Below are 18687 nucleotides of genomic sequence, written 5' to 3'. Positions count from 1 at the left end.
GTTTATTTTCTCTCAAGTATTTGCTTACTGGATACATATATAACTAGAAGGGGGAGGGGAAATTGTTGGGGGGAGGGGTGGACAGTGTATGTTTCTTCAGCATACCTTATCTTACATGTTCTAATTAGAGGCTATATTTGCTGAGCAAAACAAATTAGTAAATTTGTCTTATGATTCATTTGATGACTACATGTTTTCTTATAAACAAGTTAATATTATTGCTTTAGGCAGACATTTAAGGTTATATTAATTTAATCTTAGAATTTTTTTATGATTCATTCATATTTGATTTTAGAGTTGATACTTTTAAGCTGTTAGAAACGCCAAGTGCTACTGAGTGGAAATACTGTAGATCAATAACATGGGTTGGACTGTAAGCCTTGATGTAAAGTGCAGATTTTATTTATTTTTAAGATTTTTAAAAAATTTACTTGACAGAGAGCAAGAAAGCACAAGCCGGGGGAGCAGCAGAGGGAGAGGGAGAAGCAGGCTCCCCACTGAGCAGGGAGCCCAACGTGGGGTTCAATCCCAGGACCCTGGGATCATGACCTGAGCCAAAGGCAGACGCTTAACTGCCTGAGCCACCCAGGCACCCCGTAAAATGTAGACTTTATACTTTCGATTAATTGAAGTTAATTCATTTATTTTAGGTAGTAAGAAAGGTCAATTTATTTTATCAGTCATACTTACTGATTATCTGTTATATACATAACAAATACGTGAGAATCTGGAGAGGATACTAAAGAGGAATATGAAACATGGTTTCTACCATCAAGGAACTGTGTGGTAGGTAGACAATTTGCCATATGTGAAAAAAGTCAGCATATATGCAAATACAAAACTCTCTCGTAAAGAACTATTTCTAGAACATTAGATTGTACTTTAGGAATTCAGGAAAGTGAGGGATTAGGTGGGCTGGTGTGCCAGTCTCTCTAGACCAACTTTAATCTTTTTTAGTTTTTCCCAGTGGCATCTGCAGCCTGGGCCATATAAACAGAGACTTTCTTCCCTCTGGCATCTGGTTTAGTGTTGACTCTGAATAGGTGATCTGAGGGAGGGAGGAGAATGAGGTCAGGGCAGGCACATTTGTGGGGTCTAGGGCAAGAGTACAAATGGAGGTCCAGATACCATATCTTAACCATGGAAAACTAATTGCTTAAAAAAACAAATTGTCAAATAATATATGTTCTATTCTTCTATTTTTTTAAAAAAGACATTTATTTGAGAGAGAGGGAGAGAGAGAGGGAGAGAGAGAGAACAATCAGAAAGGCCAGGGAGAGGGAGAGAGAATCTCAAGCTGACTGTGCTGAGCGTGGAGCCCTACATGGGGCTCAATCTCGTGACCCGGAGATCAGGACCTGGGCTGAAACCGAGAGTTGGATGCTTAACTGACTGCACCACCCAGGTGCCCCAATATCCTTCTATTTTAACCAATATATTTTCATAATGATCTGAAAGTGAAGTACAAATTTAGAGTTCCTCAGTTCATCAGAGTTCCACACTAGAAAGTAAGAACATGGGGAGAAAAGGGTCTCTGCCTACAGTCTACCTATTATATTCTTACCCAGCTTCACCTCCTCCCATTGACTTTCCTTGGCAAAGAGCTGCTCCTTGACTACCCTCAGGCACAGGGTTGTGCCCACCAGCAGTGCTGGCTGTACCCTAGGAAAGCCTATACAGTTTCTGGAAGGAGACTTGGGGCCACTTTGGCAGGGAAATCCAGGGTCCTGGGTATCTAGAGCATGGTTTAGAAGGGACAGCATGAGTTCTGGGTGGCCACAGCCCCTTGACTCTGCGGACTCCATACTTTGTAGGGTTTTGTGCCTCTGAAGGAGAGCTGGAGCAGGGGCTCCTTTTGCTCAGGTCTAAGAGTATTGGGTCAGGCTGTTCATTTCCTCGGCTGCTTTTCTTCTAGATTGCCTCTGGCTAGAGGCTTCCTTCAAACAAATGTCACAGGTCCTCTCAAGGTGTTTTTGTCTACAGAACTTTTTTTTTTTTTTAAGATTCTATTTATTTATTTGACAGAGACAGAGATAGCGAGAGCAGGAACACAAGCAGGGGGAGTGGGAGAGGGAGAAACAGGCTTCCCGCCGGGCAGGGAGCCTGATGTGGGACTAGATCCCAGGACCCTGGGATCATGACCCGAGCCGAAGGCAGACGCTTCACGACTGAACCACCCAGGCGCCCTGTCTACAGAACTTTTAAATTCCTCACTGCTTTGGACTTTGGGATAGAAATGGCCCTGGGATACAATACTATATGTTATGAGTATATCTTAACCACCACCTGCCCGGTCCCTTTGTCAAACCATCACCAAATATTCTTAATTTGAGTGTACCATCTGTTTTCTTCTGGGACTGTGGCTAATACAGCTGGTTCTTTGAGTGAGATTGTACATGAAGGTGAAGTTAATGTAGGCCTCAAGGCAAAGAAAGATAGGATTTAGAAATTAAACGGAATTGAAAGGCTGTAGAATCCAACCTTCCTACCCTATGCCAATACTTTTGCTCTGTTTGATATTTTATTTGACACAGCTTAAAAGCATTCTTGGAAGTTTTTCTTAATTTCACACCCTCTTGTTTTCCTTCACACTGCTTGGATATTGAGAATATACCTACCATATACCCTAGGGTGACTCACCTCTCTTCCTACTTTTCTTTAATCAAACTTCAGTGAGCCTTTTATTCATACAATATTTTGTGAAAGTTATTTGGCTTTCACTTGATGGGAATGCATCATTTACACATTAGATTTTCTCTACCTTTTTCTCAGCACAAGACAAAGTAATATTATTTGGTCTTATAGCAATCATAAACACAAAGGCAAATTCAAGCTCTGAGATCCTGTGGCAGTATTCCCTTTTCAGGAAATATGAACCAGAATATGTTTATATTAATTTTTAAAGCCCATACGAACTGGAATATGTTCATACTAATTCTAAGTCATAGAACATAACATAAAACGAAAATATTAAAATTATTCTAAAGAATTAACAGATCCCCTTCTTCCCTCAGGACATCTGCTAACCTTAATTTGAGAAACATGGATTTTCAGGACTGAATTGATGTGAGAGATGGGGAAAAAATTTGGTATGATGACTCAAAGATGTCTGGTTTGGATTAGAGTACATTATCCTATTTTCTGAAATCAGGAGTAAAAAAAAAAATGCTTTGAGTGAAAAGGATGAGTTTGTAAAATCTCACTTTGGGTTTCCTGCAGTACATTTTCTTTGTGGTAGACTGAGCTGCAGATATAAGTTTGGAGGTGAACAACATCTACTGAAACCAAGAGAACAGATGTGGTCATTCAGGGAGAGCATGCAGAAAAGACCACCAAGAAAAATAATAGCCTCAGAGAAAACAGTTCCTGGAAAGTAGCAGTTAGCAAAGAGGGAGAGAGGTACGTCAAAACAGAGGCATGTTTTAAGAATGAAATGGTCAATGCCATCAGATACTCTAAAAGGTCAATTAAGATAAAGACTGAAAAGAGTTAATCGTATCTGATGATTAAGAAGTGATCAGAGTACAAGCAATTTCAGTGGAGTGAGGGCAAAGTCTGATCACAGTGAGCCTAAGAGCAAAGGGGGAAGTGAGGAAAAGCAGCCTATAATTCAAGATTATTTTTGTTTTGTTGTGAAGATGTAGCTGGAGGCCACTGCAAAGGTGGGACTTGAAAACAGTGTAAAAGATCTGGGCTTCAGACCACCAGTGAGTGGCACCAGATAGGGAGAAGAACAAGAGCCAACAGGTAGCTTAAAAATAGAGATTCTAAGAATCGTTGAATCACTATGTTGTACACCTGAAATTACGTTATTTACAATTCCGGTGTAATACGTTAATTACACTGGGATTGAAAAAAAAAGATCCTAGAAGAGTGAAGAGATTAGGGCAAGGGTCAAATAAAGAGATTTCTTCGGAGTTTGGTGATGGGAAGTGGGTGAAGTTATACAGTAGGATGGGAAATTGAGGGAGCTCACACATTTAACAGAATGGCTTCAATTTTCTCTGTAGAATAAGCGGCAGGGTCCTCTGCAGAGACCAAGAACGGCGCATGACTTGGGGAGAGCGCCGGACACTTGGGAGAGAAAACTGCCCGGGGCGGCGGGGAGTAAAAAGGGTTACTGAGAGGCGCTGAGGGCCGGCTGGAGCGTTTGACTAAGAGTTGAACATGGCACCAATCTCAAAACTTCCCCTTCCAAGTCCGCCGAGCAGGGTGTGAGGCGCCGAGAAGGCCGATGAAGGTTGACTTCTACTTAAATCCCTACCCCAGTGGCCCAATCCTGTGCGAGAGCCTACCTCAGCTTCGTGAAAAGCACCAGAAAGGCCACCGTGTTTGTATTCTAAGACGTGTTGTTCTGTAGCTTCAGCATCTCAAGGCTTTGACGGAAATCGAACCGTTTTTGTTTTGTTTTTGTTCTTGTTTTTAAAGGCGGGGAGATTATATGCAGGAATGGGCCCAACTCTTCCTCTCCCCACATCTCCCCGGAGAGAGGGCAGGTGGCCGCTGCGGTCCAGGTGCCTCTTCTCGCGGCGGAGGAGGGGGCTGTGACCCGGCACCGCCAGGCGGAAGCACCTCTGCCATTGGCCCAGCGGCGGCTTTTACCTGACCGCAGCCCCGGGGCCCGAGCGCAAAGTCCGCGACATTCAGCCGGACAGGCGGCGGTCAGCAGCGCAGGTGGCCCGCCGCCCTCGGCCAGGCAAGATGCTCCTGAGGTTTCGGAGAAAGGTGAAAGCCAAGTCCAAGGAGGCCGCCCAGCTGGTGAAGGCCGAGCCGGTGGGCGCGGGCGGCGGCATTCTCCCGGACCCCCCGCCTCCCACACGCAAGGTGGTTTTCCACGCGCAGCTGGCCCACGGCAGCCCCACGGGCCGAGTGGAGGATTTCACCAACATCCGGGAGCTCTACGCCAAGATCGCGGGAGTGTTTGAGATCTCAGCGTCTGAGGTAAGGGCTGGGTGCTCAGGCTCAGGCTGGCGCGCGCGGCCGCCCCCTCCTCCCGCGCGCCCCCCGCCTCTCCCACGTGCCGAGCCGGCTTAAATTGGCTCCGGCTGGCAGGGCGCCGCGGCGCCGAGCCCCAGGTCGGATGCAGCGCGGAGTCAGCCTACAGCGCCCCGGGCGAAGTGAGGAGGGGAAAGGTGAGTCCGGGACCCGAGAAAGTCGCGTTCCCCAGGCTCCTGGCTTCTGGGAAACCGGGGTCGACCTTTCTTCCTCATGCAAATGAGTATGCTTTAGTTGTCCCGGAGTTAGCCGTTCCGGGTTTAAGCGCCTCCCCAGAGTGGAGATCTGACTGAGCACGTTAACACCCTCCACTTCATCTGGACTTTACTCTCCTTCCTCTGCTGGGGGGAGAGGGTCACGCGGAGCATCTCCCAGATTAAGGAAGGGTGAGAAAAGGGCCTGCCAGGTGATAGCAAACTGAGGTCCACTTAGCCCCTCAGATGTCTTGTCTAGCGCCAAACACCAGAGTCCCTTTGGTGGTATTCCCAAGAAGTTGATCATACCAAGGGTGCATAACGGAAGAGCGTTATAGCTAACTCCATGGGATTAGTTAACAAAACTTTCAGAGGGAAAATCGGCTCTCAGTTTTTACACCCTATCCTTTAAAAGGGGCTGAACTTCGCATTAGGTAGATTGACTGCATGCGTGTTTGGAACTGAAGTTTGCTATGGGCGTGACGTAGAAAGCACTAATTTATGTGGGTGTTTATGGGACTACTTTATTTATGCTTACCTGAGCGAACTGCAGATGCAAGAGAAGTTAGCCCAAGGAAATATTTTGTCCACATCTCAAAGAAAAGCATGAGATGTTGCCCTGGACTCCAGGGAGTGCAGAGAGCTAGCTGCTTTTGAATGGCACAGAGCTGCACTTGGATTTCTGTTCTTTAATGTTGTTTATCAGGTCTGCTCAAATAAAATTGAGGTCGCGGCAAAATTCCAAGGGGAGATGAAAGAGAGCTTGAAGTGTAACCTTTTGTGCTTTCAGGGTTCCCAGGCACTGAGGGGCAAATCACAAACTCATTTTGTGAATTATTTATATTGACCTGGAGTAGTAACAGTGTTTCGCGTTCATATAGGACATTTCAATTCAAAAAGCACTTTCACGGGAATAATGTCATTTTTTTTCTAGGAGAAGCAGGTGGCGTGTAGTTCATTGGGTAGCTAAGGACAGGATTTGGAGACCCCTAAGCCTGGATGTGAGTCCAGGTTCTACCACTTACTGGCTGTGTGGCCTTGAACAAGTTTAACTTCCCTCACTTTCAGCCATGTATAAAACAGATGAGAAAGGGGGTGCCTGGTTGGCTCAGGTCGTAGAGCCTGTGACTCTTGGTCTCTGGGTGGTGAGTTCGAGCCCCACATTGAGTGTGGAGATTATTTAAAAATACGAATCTTGAAAAACAAAAAACAACAAAAAACAATCCAGATGAGAACATCTACCTTGAAGTGTAAAGACTGGAGTTCATATATAAATTTATCAGATTGCATGGTACATGGTCCACACTTAACAAATTGTAACTAGTATTACCAATACCTAGCAGTTAAGTGAGTTACTGAGGCCTTGGCCAAGGTCACACAATTAGCAAGAAAAAAATCTGGGATGTTATTTAAACTTGGATCTTCTCGTTTCTAAGCTAAGTGAGCTTGTTAGCATACTTAACTGATAACTTTAAATGTCTCTTCTATAACCAGGGACTCCAGATTCAGTTGCTTTGCATTAATAGCCTTCCTCATTATTCTGAGCTCAAGGTGCTTGACTTTATTTAATCCGCTTAATTCTGGAAGAAAAATATTGATATCACTGCTTCAGAGAGGAAACAGGCTTTGAGGTTCACAAACTTTTGCAAAGTTATACATAGTAAGTAGCAGAGCCTGGGTTTATACCCAGGTGTGTTTGTTTTTTTGTTTTCTGACTCCAAATTCCATGAACTTCTATTCTGTATTGCTTCCCAAGTTTTCCCGGGTGTCTGTGATAGCTTGGCAACCATTGTCAGTGTTTTCAGTTTCCAATGCACTGAAATAGATAAAATTCTGAGATAGTTTAATCCTTCTATATCAAAGTTCATGTATTTTTATAACTCCAAATATATATATTAGTATACTTACGCATATAACCAACATTAACGCGAGTTTCTATTTGGATTAGGAATAGTTAAGTACGGGGCTCCTGGGTGGCTCAGATGATTAAGCATCTGCCTTTGGCTCAGGGATCCTGGGATCAAGCCCCACATTGGGCTCCTGGCTCAGTGGGGAGCCTGCTTCTCCCTCTCCCTCTGCCTCTCTATCTCTGTGTCTCAAATGAATAAATAAAATCTTTAAAACAAAAAAATAGTTAAGTATATCCAGGATAAAGCATTGGTCATCATAGTATAGTATGTCCTAAGTATCTCAATTAATTTTGAAACAAGTAATTTATTAAAACCACTCTGGTGAGATCCCATTTCTTGTCTCATTTCCCCAGCAAGGGTAATTGTGGTATAAACTTTTGAGCTGTCAGTGGGAACAAAACAAATTTCCCCCTCTTAATAGATTCAATAGATTGTTAGCTCAGAATTCCTGCCTTTTTTCTAGAGCAGTGGCTGTAGGGTTATAAATAGCTCTGTATGGAGTTGAACCTCCTTTACTAAGGGTGAGGGGGGAAGGGAAGGACTTGGCCTGACCTGATTTCAGGTGTGGCAGATTTACTGGGAGTTCATAATGTGCCCATGGCTGTGCTAGGCATGTAAGTAAGTCTACAGTGTGGTCGTTCCATCCTCCCCATAGCCCTGAGGTAGGGGTTCTTTTCATTTTATAAAGCTAAGTGAGGCTCTAAGAAGTTAAGCAGCTTGCCCAGAGTCACTGAGCTGGTATGGGGCAGGGCCAGGATTTGAATGCAGGTTTCCTGGTTCCAAGTCCATTACATAGCGGCTATGAGGTTTTAGGTAACTGCATTCAAATTTCAAATACAAACCCAGGAAACCTTTTTTTAAGATTTTATTTATTTACACAGAGATAGCGAGAGCAGAGCACAGGGAGTGGGAGAGGGAGAAGCAGGCTTCCTGCCGAGCAGGGAGCTGATGTGGGGCTCGATCCTGGGACCCTGAGTCACCCAGACGCCCCCAGGAAAACTTCTTTTTTAAAACAAAGGGTTTTTTCAATTAAAGCCTCAGACCCCACCACAAAAATATTGCCTCAAAAAAATGCTGTTGTGAAACTAATTTGAATTTCACCTATTTCAAGGTCCCTGAAGGAGGAAACTATATGAATCTGAGCTATGAATCACTTGCAGCCTGTGATCATTACCTTGAAACAGTTGGCCAATTATGCAGATATTTTTTTTGAGCTGATATTTTTTTCTAAACAACTAAATGAGCCGTTCAGTAAAAAGAAAGTAAATCTTGCCTAAAAGAGCAGTTAACTTTTGTAAATGCAGGGACACTTTTACAAAAAGTTTAGTACCATCTTTTAAAATATTCAGGTTATACAGAGGAATTGATCATTAAACTCTTGAGCTTCAGTCGTAACGTTTGTTGAAGGGGCATTTTGAATATATGACCACTGTGATTGTTTGGCAGTAGTCTGTGCCATGACATGTTTTCTTAGTTATCTTTTATGTGGAAAGACCGTAGAAAATGGTAATTCGAACAAGCTTTTAAGGAAATCAGTTTTGTAGTTAGATACCTCACATGTCCAGGAAATGAAAGCTCAGTGTCTTTAAAGATTTAATTATTGGGATGCCTGGGCGGCTCAGTTGGTTAAGTGTCTGCCTTGGGCTCAGGTCATGATCCCAGGGTCCTGGGATCGAGTTCTGCATTGGGCTCCCTGCTCAGCGGGGAGCCTGCTTCTCCCTCTGCTGCTCCCCTTGCTTGTGTGTGCTTGCTCTCTGACGAATAAAATCTAAAAAAAAAAAAAAAAAATTTCCTTTGACTTGGTTGTATTCGTTCATATATATATATAATACTAAGTAGTTCATTGAATGGGTCAAGCAAATGTAGGCTCTTCTTTCTCAATACATAAAGCAGTCCAATAAAGCAGTATTCTTGGGAAGATGAGATTTTAATTTGAGAATTGTGATTTTAATTTCAAGCTTTATATACAACAGTTTATAAATAATTATGCTGTGATTTTTCTCAACAAAACAAATCTTCCCTTTTCACCTGCCCCTGTCTCCTGTTACCCCATTTCTCTTTTCTAGCAAAACTCAAAAGTTGCTGTCTCCAGTGAGACCTATCCTGTATCTTCTCTTTCTGATCAAAACTCTGATAGCTCCCCATCCCACTTACAGCAAAAGCCAAAATCTTACAATGGGCTATAGGCAGGCCCTTTTACCTCTCTAATATCCGTATTCCTTCTGCTCCAGCCAGTCTGGCCTCCTAGCTATTCCTTGAACTCTTGAGCCTTAGGGCTGTTGTCTTTACCAGAGCCTTTTCCTGCAGAATGCTGTTCCTTCTTTAAATCTGTTCAAATATCACCTTCTCAGTGAGGCTGGTACTGATCATCCCATTTAAAATTCCCCTCCTCACTTAATTTTCCTCCATAGCATACTCACATCCTATGTATATTTAACTTATTTGTCTTTTTCCTCTCCCATGTAGTAGAATATAAGCTCCACAAAGGCAAGGATTTTGTCTATTTTGCTTACTGATATAGCCCCAAAGGGCCTAGAACCATACCTAAAATGTGATTGGAGCTCAAGTATTCATTGAATAAAAGAATCTTCACACAGTAGTTAAAATCCTGTAGCTTCAATACGCAGGTTTAGTACCAGTTACAATAATATCTTATGTAGACGTTAACTTTTCCTGCTGTGGTGTGAAGAAAGACTTAGCTTTTGATGGAGGTAGGAATGAGGAGCATCGCTCCCACCTTGAAGTGGGTGGGGAGTAAGAGGGTAAAATATGGACACGAAAAGGGTATGGAAAGTATGGAAACTGATTTGTGTGCAATTCTTTCATCTCTAAAAATTCCAGGAATTATGAAGTTGGGGGCTCTGTTTACAAGCAGAATTGTTTCCTAGCTGAACTAGTGTATGGGGAGCTGCCTTGTAAAGCTTCCCAGAAACTGCTTCCTTTTCAAGTTGCTGGCATCAGCGCTGAGCTCTTGTGAAAGTCAATATTCCGTATTTATGTGGCACTTCTGGAGAACATGAACTGCACTGCAGACTTTATCATTTCCCAGCAATGCAGATAACTGGCAAGTGGAACCGTGTCTTTCTGCTTCACAAATGGGAAATCCAGGAAGACTAGAGCAAAATGAGGTGCACCGACTTGCATACGGTCCCTCCTAGGAACAACAAAAACACACCAAATGAAGGAATTTAGGAATCCAGTGTGAATTTTAGCATTGAGCTATGAGGACTGTGAAGCAAGCCCAATGGAACTGAATAGAAACAGTTTAGGAGTGAGAAGAGCAGTCCCTGCCATCTGGGAGCTGGCTTGACACTCACTGGTAGGAGTTGGCTTCTCCTTTTGGGCATAAATGGTTTCACAGAACCTCAAAATCCAGTAAGAGCATTCTGTGACTGATGGGGCAAGTCAAAAGTAAGACCACCTGGGGGCGTGTGACTGGCACAATTGGAAGAGCCTGTGACTCTTGACCTTGAGGTTGTAAGTTCAAGCTCCATGTTGTGTGTGAAGATTACTTTAAAAGAAAATCTTGGGTGCCTGGCTGGCTCAGTCGGAAGAGCATGTGACTCTTGATCTCAGGGTTGTGAATTTGAGCCTCACATTGGGTGTAGAGATTACTTAAATAAAACTTGAAAATCTTAAAAAACACAACACTCTGTAATCCTGTCCGGACAGAAACTAAAACATGAACGTTTTTCACACCACAAAAATGACCAGGTGTCCCCCTTGCTCCCCAGACGAGATGACTGATACAAATGACTGCTGTTCCTTCAGTAATCATAGCTTTAGCTTTGATAATTTTTCCCGCCTTAGAGATAGGTTTACTAAGATAGCCCTAGAATTGCCTCACTTCCTGATGGCACCCTATCCAGAGCAAACCCATGTTTCCTTGCACGTGCTCCCAAATCCTTCCTAGCATCCTCCTACTAAGACCCCTCCATGGTTCCCCACGGCATGCTGTCTCCCTTGATGCAAGGAACAATAAACTAGAGGTGAGAAATCCTGCTGGTCCTTGGCTGGAGGGCACTGACAATTGTTACTGTTAGATTATTACTATACTGACTCTAAAGAGGCACCCAGAATATGATTTTTCTGATCTTGGCCATCTTCTTTTTTAATATTTTGATGGTCTGATCATGCCTATTAGAAACCTTCAGGGCTCTCAGTTACTCCCTGTCTTATTCCTTGCTGGCTGCTATAACAGTATCCCTGTCTGGGTAGCTTTTCAACAACATAAATTTATTGCTCACAGTTCTAGGAGCTGGTGCATGACCGCCTTCTGGTGAGACCGCCTTCTGGTGAAGCCCCCTTCCTCGTTCATTGTTGGCACCTTCTTGCTGTATCCCCACAGGGTGGGGAGGTGCTGTAATCTCTCTGGAACCTCTGATAAGGCACTAATCCCATTCACAAGGTCTACCCTCAAGGCTTAAGTAACTTCCAAAGGCCCTACCTAATGCCATCCCCTGTGGGGATTCAACATTTGAATTTTGGAGGGGGAACACAAATATTCAGACAAAAGTACTTACAAATAACCCCCACCAGCTAAACAATGTCTCTTATTCCTCCCTCTTGAGTCCTGTCCTTTGCCTGCTGCTCTAATCTCCTCTCCTAACCATCCCCTCCATATTACGGAATATTTAACTGTTCATTTCTCTGTGCCTTTTCTCCTACGGTTCTCATTTTTTTTTTAATTTTTATTTTTTAAGTAGGCTCCACACCCAGTGTGGAGCCCAGCACAGGGCTTGAACTCATGACCCTGAGATCAAGACTTGAGTTGAGATCGAGTTGGATGTTTAACTGGCTGAGCTACCTAGGTGCCCCATGCTGTTCTCATTTCTGATAACTCTTATTTACCTCTCCAGTCTCAACTGTCACCTCCTCCAAGAAGCCTTCCTTGTGAATACATCAGTCTAGATTAGGTATAATATCCACTATTGCATGATTTTAACCTAGCATTAGCACACTGAATTGAATTTAGTTATTCCTCTCTCCCAGGACGGTTGGGGGGAAGGGAGGGCTTGGACTTCTTTTTTTCTTTTTTAAATCTTGTCTCTAGAGTAGCTAGATGGTTTAGCTGCTCCGTGAAAGTCTGATAAATAAAACTAAATGGTGGCTACAGTAGGAACTGAAGATGTAGATTGTGAGACTATAAATGTCTTTAAAGCTGTATAGATTTTATTCTGTAAGCAATGAAAATGCTCCCTGACTTCTGTTTTATAAAGTAGAAATACAATTTACCAAGGGGTGCCTAGGTGGCTCAGTCGTTAGGTGTCTGCCTTCGGCTCAGGTCATGATCCCAGGATCCTGGGATCGAGCCCCACATCGGGCTCCCTGCTTGGCGGGAAGCCTGCTTCTCCCTCTCCCACTCCCCCTGCTTGTGTTCCCTCTCTGGCTGTCTCTCTCTCTGTGTCAAATAAATCTTAAAAAAAAAAAAAATACAATTTACCATTCATTTGCTATGTTTGTCTTATAAGTGTTTTGTAAGTTGAATAGGATATTTTCTGGAATTGTACAGTACCATCTGATAAGTTCTAAATATATTACAATCATTATATATGCTTACTATCCCTCGAGGACATCAGCTTTTTTTTTTTTTAAAGCTTCATTTTTAGATGAAAAACTCAAAACAAAAACCAATAACTTATTTTGAGAAGCACTAGAATCTAAGCAGCTGCCTTGTAGACCTCATTGCTATCAGGAAAATAAGAAATGAATAAAACTGTTTTTTTTTTTTTTTGCTGGAAATCACCTGAAATTAGCATGTGAACAATCCTAGAGTAAAGTCTGAACCCCTGGGCAGAGGCCAACCACTCTCCTAGCCTGCTACGTCAGAGGCTGATGGCTGGTCTCTTTGCCTTCCCTCACTCCCTCCCACCACTCCCATCCTGAGAGGACATGAAAGGCTCTTGCAGATTTCGAGAGATGGAACACTCATATTACCTTAGGCAATTTGTGTATGTATGTATGTGTTTGTATCAGGATGTATAGGGAGGTAAAGAAGCTCAGGACAGCTGCTGCAGCTGGGTAGTCACGTTCCATGGAGAACTGTAGAATCATTCATGCTGTCCAGGTGAAAGCAGTAGCTTTAGACTTTGGAGAACCAAGAGCAAGTCTGTTTATCCTTCACGTTCCATTTCAGCCTCTCTCTTTCTCTTCTCCCCCCTCCCCCACCCGAACTTCTCTTCTTGACTGATTAATGCCTCTCATCCTTTTGATTTTGCTCCTTTAAGGTTCTATTGTCTCATCTCTGTGTCTTTGTTTTGTCACCGCTCTATTTTCTGTGCCCCATTGTGTCTCAAATTCAGACTCCCTGAGAGTGAGTCTCTGTTGACAAGTCTGGGTACAGAACAGGTGGGACAGGACCTGTGAGCCTGTGGATCAGGGGCTCATCTCTGGTCTAGCGTGTAGGGCATGTGGAACAAAGGCAGGTGAGTGGTAGTTAAGGAGTCCTGTTGGAGAGGATTGTGGGCACGACAGGTGTTCTGAAGACTACTTTAATTAGGGGAATGGTAGATATCTTCCATGGCCTGTCCAGACTGAAACTATTTTCAGTTCCCTATGACTTTTTTTTAGCACATTTTTTAAAGTAAGCTTTACACCCAGCATGGGGCTTGAATTCACAACCTCAAGATCAAGAGTTGCGTGCTCTACCAACTGAGCCAGTCAGGCAGCCCCCCCCCCCCCACACCGCTACCCTCCTTGATATTTATGCATTGTTCTCCCCAGTACCTGGGAATCTTTCTCCTTCTCCTTCCCTATTAACTGTGTTAAAAGATGAACTGAGGTATGTTAAAAATCCTAAGGGTTTATTTGAGCAAAATCGATTGGAATTGAACAGTGCCAAACCAGAAGTGATTAGAAGTGTTCCACAGATAGAAACTAGGGGCAAGGTTTTTATAGAAGAGATGTGGAAACTAAAACAAAGAAAATTTTTGTTTGCATTATTTAGGAAAGCCTTGTTCACTGCGATTGGTTATCTCTAGGTTTTGTATTCTTAACCCTGAGGCGTTTACAGGTTTATATTTTTGTTTGCTTACATGGGCTGCTGAGGTATTAGAACCACCTCAGTCTAAGAGCCTCTTTGTTTAATTAACTTTACTTACACTCAGGAGTCACTACCCAGAGCTGCCCTCACCTCCCCCATCTGCACCCCCACCTCAAGGTTTCTTGCCTCTCCTCTGAACTTCTACAACTCTTATAGACGGAATGATAACTGTTGACTTACTGTCCTTTCCGTAAGATTGAGAGCTGCTCTAGGCAGGTACTAGCAGTTAGTATGAAGTAAATTTTTTTTCATTTTTAACTTTTTATTATGGAAAACTTAAATACATGCAAAAGAAAATAGTGTGATACCTCCCAGGTGCCCAGCTTCAACAATTATCAGCACTTGCCAATATTTTTTTAATCCTCATTTAAAAAAGTATTAAATATAGAACAACTAGATAAAAGCACATAAAACAAATGTACAACTTAATGGATAAGTTGAACATCCTTGTAACCACACTCATGTCGGAAGATAGTCCTTGCCAGCCAACTCAGAACCTTCCAAACGCCTCCTCCCATCTGTCCCCCACAAGTAACCACTATCCTGACTTATGGTAATTAATCCCTTAAAATTTTATCGCCTAGATGTGTTTTCCTAAACACTATAATCTAATTTTGGCTGCTTTTAATTGTCTTTTGAGTCTTTTTTTAATGTATGGGTTCCTTCCATTCTGTTTTTTTCCCTTCCAATGTATTTGTTGAAGAAGCCAGATAATTTATTTTGTGTAGTTTTTCAGTTTGTATTTTGCTGCTTGCATCCCTGAAGTGTAGCTTATCCCCTGTCATTGTATTTCTTGTAAATTGATAGTTGTATCTTAAGACTTAAGCAGATGAGGTTTGATTCCCAGTCCCCCTCCCCCCGCATGAGACAATATCAAAAGTATAGTTAAAATTTTTACTGGTTGGGGCGCCGGGGTGGCTCAGTCGTTAAGTGTCTGCATTCGGCTGAGGTCATGATCCCAGGGTCCTGGGATCGAGCCCCGCATCGGGCTCCCTGCTCAGCAGGAAGCCTGCTTCTCCCTCTCCCACTACCCCTGCTGTGTTCCCTCTCTCACTGTGTCTCTCTCTGTCAAATAAATTCTTTTAAAAAAAAAAAAAACATTTTTACTGGTTGAACTAATGAAATCCACAGGGAAAATAGGTAAATTTTTACCTTTTAGGATGGCTTCAATATTCCTCCTGGAATAGAATCTAGCCCATTTTGAAAAGCCTCTTCTGTGTTGTCTGTGCAATGAAGCAATGATGACTTTCTACAACTTTTGAATATATGGCTAGAACTATTTGGGGGCCCTTTATCCCAGATAAATCTTGCTAGCCATACACTTGGCAGAGCCAGATGGACTCCTTCCTACATTGGAATGCTAGCAAGAATTTTAATTCTTCAAAAGAAACCCCTGGGGAGATATTTCTTCCTGCTATGTGTATAGAGAACCAAGTACTTAGGGAAAAGGTTGATGCCTTTAACAAGAGGTGTTTATCGTATAAAAAATGCATATTTTCATCATTTGTACATGTTATGAATTTATAGTAAGAAGAGTATAATAGTTTTAAAATAGAAGATACACGTATTAGGCCTATTGAATCTCATTAGAAGACTTTGATTATGACTTTGCCAGTCACTGCTCCAAATCTTGAGATACATCAGTGAGCAGAAGGACATGTAGAGGAACAGATTCAATTTTTTTTTAAACTATTATTATTTTATTAAGTAAACTCTACCCCCAGCATGGGGCTTGAACTCATGACCCCCGAGATCGAGTCTCTTGCTCTACTGACTGAGCCAGCTAGGCACCCCTCAACTTTTTTTTTTTAATGGCTAAAATCCAGGATGGTCCTGTAGATCATATCCATCTGTCAAAGTTCTTAAGTTGTAGTGTTAACTTTATGTGGCCTTAAAGGGATACACAGTAACAAGGTTGAGGAAATGATAATTCTGTTTCCATTCTTGAACCAATTCACATATCCACATACTGCATTAATATAGTAGTAGTTTCTGTTATTGGCATTAACACAATGTTCTTGGTGATCCAGGTCCGGAATCTTAATTTAACTTCTTGCAACTTCTCACATTTGATACTAGTGGTTTGTTCTGGGTGTGGCTAGGTATTAGGTGCTGGTCATGATTCCTGTTACTCTTTCTCCTGTTTTCTTTACACTTCCCCCTTCCTGTCTTTATGTGGAGGTGAGTTGGGAAAGGGAAACCTATCTTGAGAACTAAGAAGGGAATTTTTGTTGAATATCTGCCCTTACCCTTTAACCAATGCCATCCTATTAGAAATGGCAGTTCCTACCCAAAGCCCTAGAAATGACTACAAATGGCAACTGGAGCTCAGAGCAAAAGTAAATTATTCAAGTCATGCAGTCTAAAGGGATGTCTTTTTTTTTTTTTTTTTTTTTTTAAAGATTTTATTTATTTGACAGACAGCGAGAGAGGGAACACAAGCAGGGGGAGCAGGAGAGGGAGAAGCCGGTTTCCCACTGATCAGGTAGCCCGATGCGGGTCTCAATCCCAGGACCCTGGGATCATGACCTGAGCCGAAGGCAGACCCCTAAGGACCGAGCTACCCAGGTACCCAGAGGGATGTCTTTGATCTTAGGTTTGTCTGGACCCAAAGCCCATACCTTTTCCTTTTACACAAGTGGTTCCTAACCTTATTGGGCTCAAAGTAACACCATGTTTTATTACCCTGAAATAAAAATTTACCTACCTATATATGTAATTGAAAAAAAATATTCCTTAACCCTAATATTCATTTTTAGGGAGAGCATGCACACGTGCATGCACGGGGTGGGGAGGGGCAGAGGGAGAGAGCGAGAATCTCCAGTAGATGCCCCACCAAGTGTGGAGCCCCATGCAGGGCTTGATCTCATGACCTGAGTGAGCCGAAATCAAGTGTCAGATGCTTAACCGACTGAGCCACCCAGGTACCCCTTAACTCTAATATTAGAAACAAATATGGATTTCAACATGGGGAGAAGTATCTTAGAAGACCTAATGAAGCAGTTAGGTGCTTGTACCTATTTGTAGTGAATAAGTTTGGATTTAAAGAATAAGACCATATTCAACTGAATGTTGTTGACTTTCTTTACATAATGTATAAAGAAATAAGGGATAAATAATATTTGTAGATGTTTGTAGAATTACTGTAATGTAGCAGTAGGAGCAGATACTTTAATTTGCAGCGTAAAATATAACATGAATAGCATTGTCATGAATGACTTGATTTTCTGAAATGATAAATAGTTCTTGGTAAAGTTCTGCACAAACAGGTAAGTCTTTTCCTTGATTTATATGGTAATTACAGTCCAGGAAATTGATAACCAAAAATACTTTGTAGCAGAGTTAGGGTTTAGGCTTAAATCTTTTTGTTTTCCTCTTCCCAATGTGAATGTCTGGGAGGACATTTGAAAATCATATGGAATGCCAAACAGCTCTTAACTGAGCTGGGCTTCTGTGTTAGAGTTCATACAGTATCCCTACATCAGTGGTGTCACACAATCATTGTAACAACCAAAAGAGCCTCCACAAAATTTCAAATTGTTTCATTAGGGCCAATATCACCCCTGCCCGCCAGCAACATTGCTTTATAACCAGTTGCTTGAGATTAAGTACTTTACCTATGCTGTGAAGTTAGGTGGTAAAAGGAAAAAAAATGGGAAGGCAAGGGAAAAACCAGTGGAAAGACTAGTTGGTTTTGTACAGTTTTAGGATTAATTTTATAGGATTGTAATTATGCAGAGTGGAGAGTGGTTTGTTAAGTTTGTGACATTTTAGGCTTTTATAATATCTCAAAGCAACACATGTTGCTGGGGCTATTTGACAGGTTCACAGGGTCCTATGACAGATGGGGAGTCAAGGTGGCATGATAGAAAAGCTTTCAGGTCCGTACGATGGGCGTGGGTTTCAGGGTAGAGTGGCATGCCCTGGGTTTGACTCCTGGAAATGCCACCTTCTAGCCTAAATTTTCTCACTGGCAAAATGTACAAATAATACCTGCCTTATGGGATTTGTTGTAAGAATTGGATTAAATAGCATGTTAGGTATCTAGAACAATGATTCAATAAATATTTAAGATTTTATTTATTTATTTGACAGAGAGACACACAGCGAAAGAGGGAACACAAGCTGGGGGAGTGGGAGAGGGAGAAGCAGGCTTCCTACGGAGCAAGGAGCCCGATGTGGGGCTCGATCCCAGGACCCTGGGATCATGACCTGAGCCAAAGGCAGACGCTTAATAACTGAGCCACTGAGGTGCTCCAATATGCTTTCCTTCTTTTCTTTAAACAAGGTGAATTTTTTTTTTTTTTTTACAACTTTTTGGATACTTTTTGTAATTTTTTAATTTTTCTCATCTAAATCTATACATTTTTCATTCTCCTACCCTTGGCCAAATCCTTCCAAATAAGGAAAACATAAAAGTGTATCCCTATACGTGATCCTCAAACTAAGTTATCTCAGTGTGGAATTCTGTGTTATAGTAACTAATCTGGACCTTTCTGATGAGGGCTTCTGCAATAAAGTTTAGTATAAACCTAATAAATGATTT

General features: G+C 42.3%; 1 protein-coding gene across 1 annotated transcript in view; it reads left to right on the top strand.

Annotated features, from left to right (window-relative positions):
* Window positions 1–4314: 4314 nt before the first annotated feature.
* GIPC2 (GIPC PDZ domain containing family member 2) overlaps window positions 4315–18687 on the top strand; it is a 74210-nt gene continuing 59837 nt past the window's right edge. Inside the window, exon 1 of the mRNA XM_032425289.1 lies at window positions 4315–4941. Coding sequence (XP_032281180.1) covers window positions 4702–4941 — 240 coding nt within the window. The 5' untranslated portion in view covers window positions 4315–4701. The remainder of the gene's footprint in view (window positions 4942–18687) is intronic.

The sequence above is a fragment of the Phoca vitulina genome, unplaced genomic scaffold, assembly GCF_004348235.1.
Source record: "Phoca vitulina isolate PV1807 unplaced genomic scaffold, GSC_HSeal_1.0 scaffold2, whole genome shotgun sequence".
NCBI lineage: Eukaryota > Metazoa > Chordata > Mammalia > Carnivora > Phocidae > Phoca > Phoca vitulina.
The sequence above is the reverse complement of the archived record's forward strand: the minus strand, read 5'-3'. Positions and strand labels throughout refer to the sequence as shown.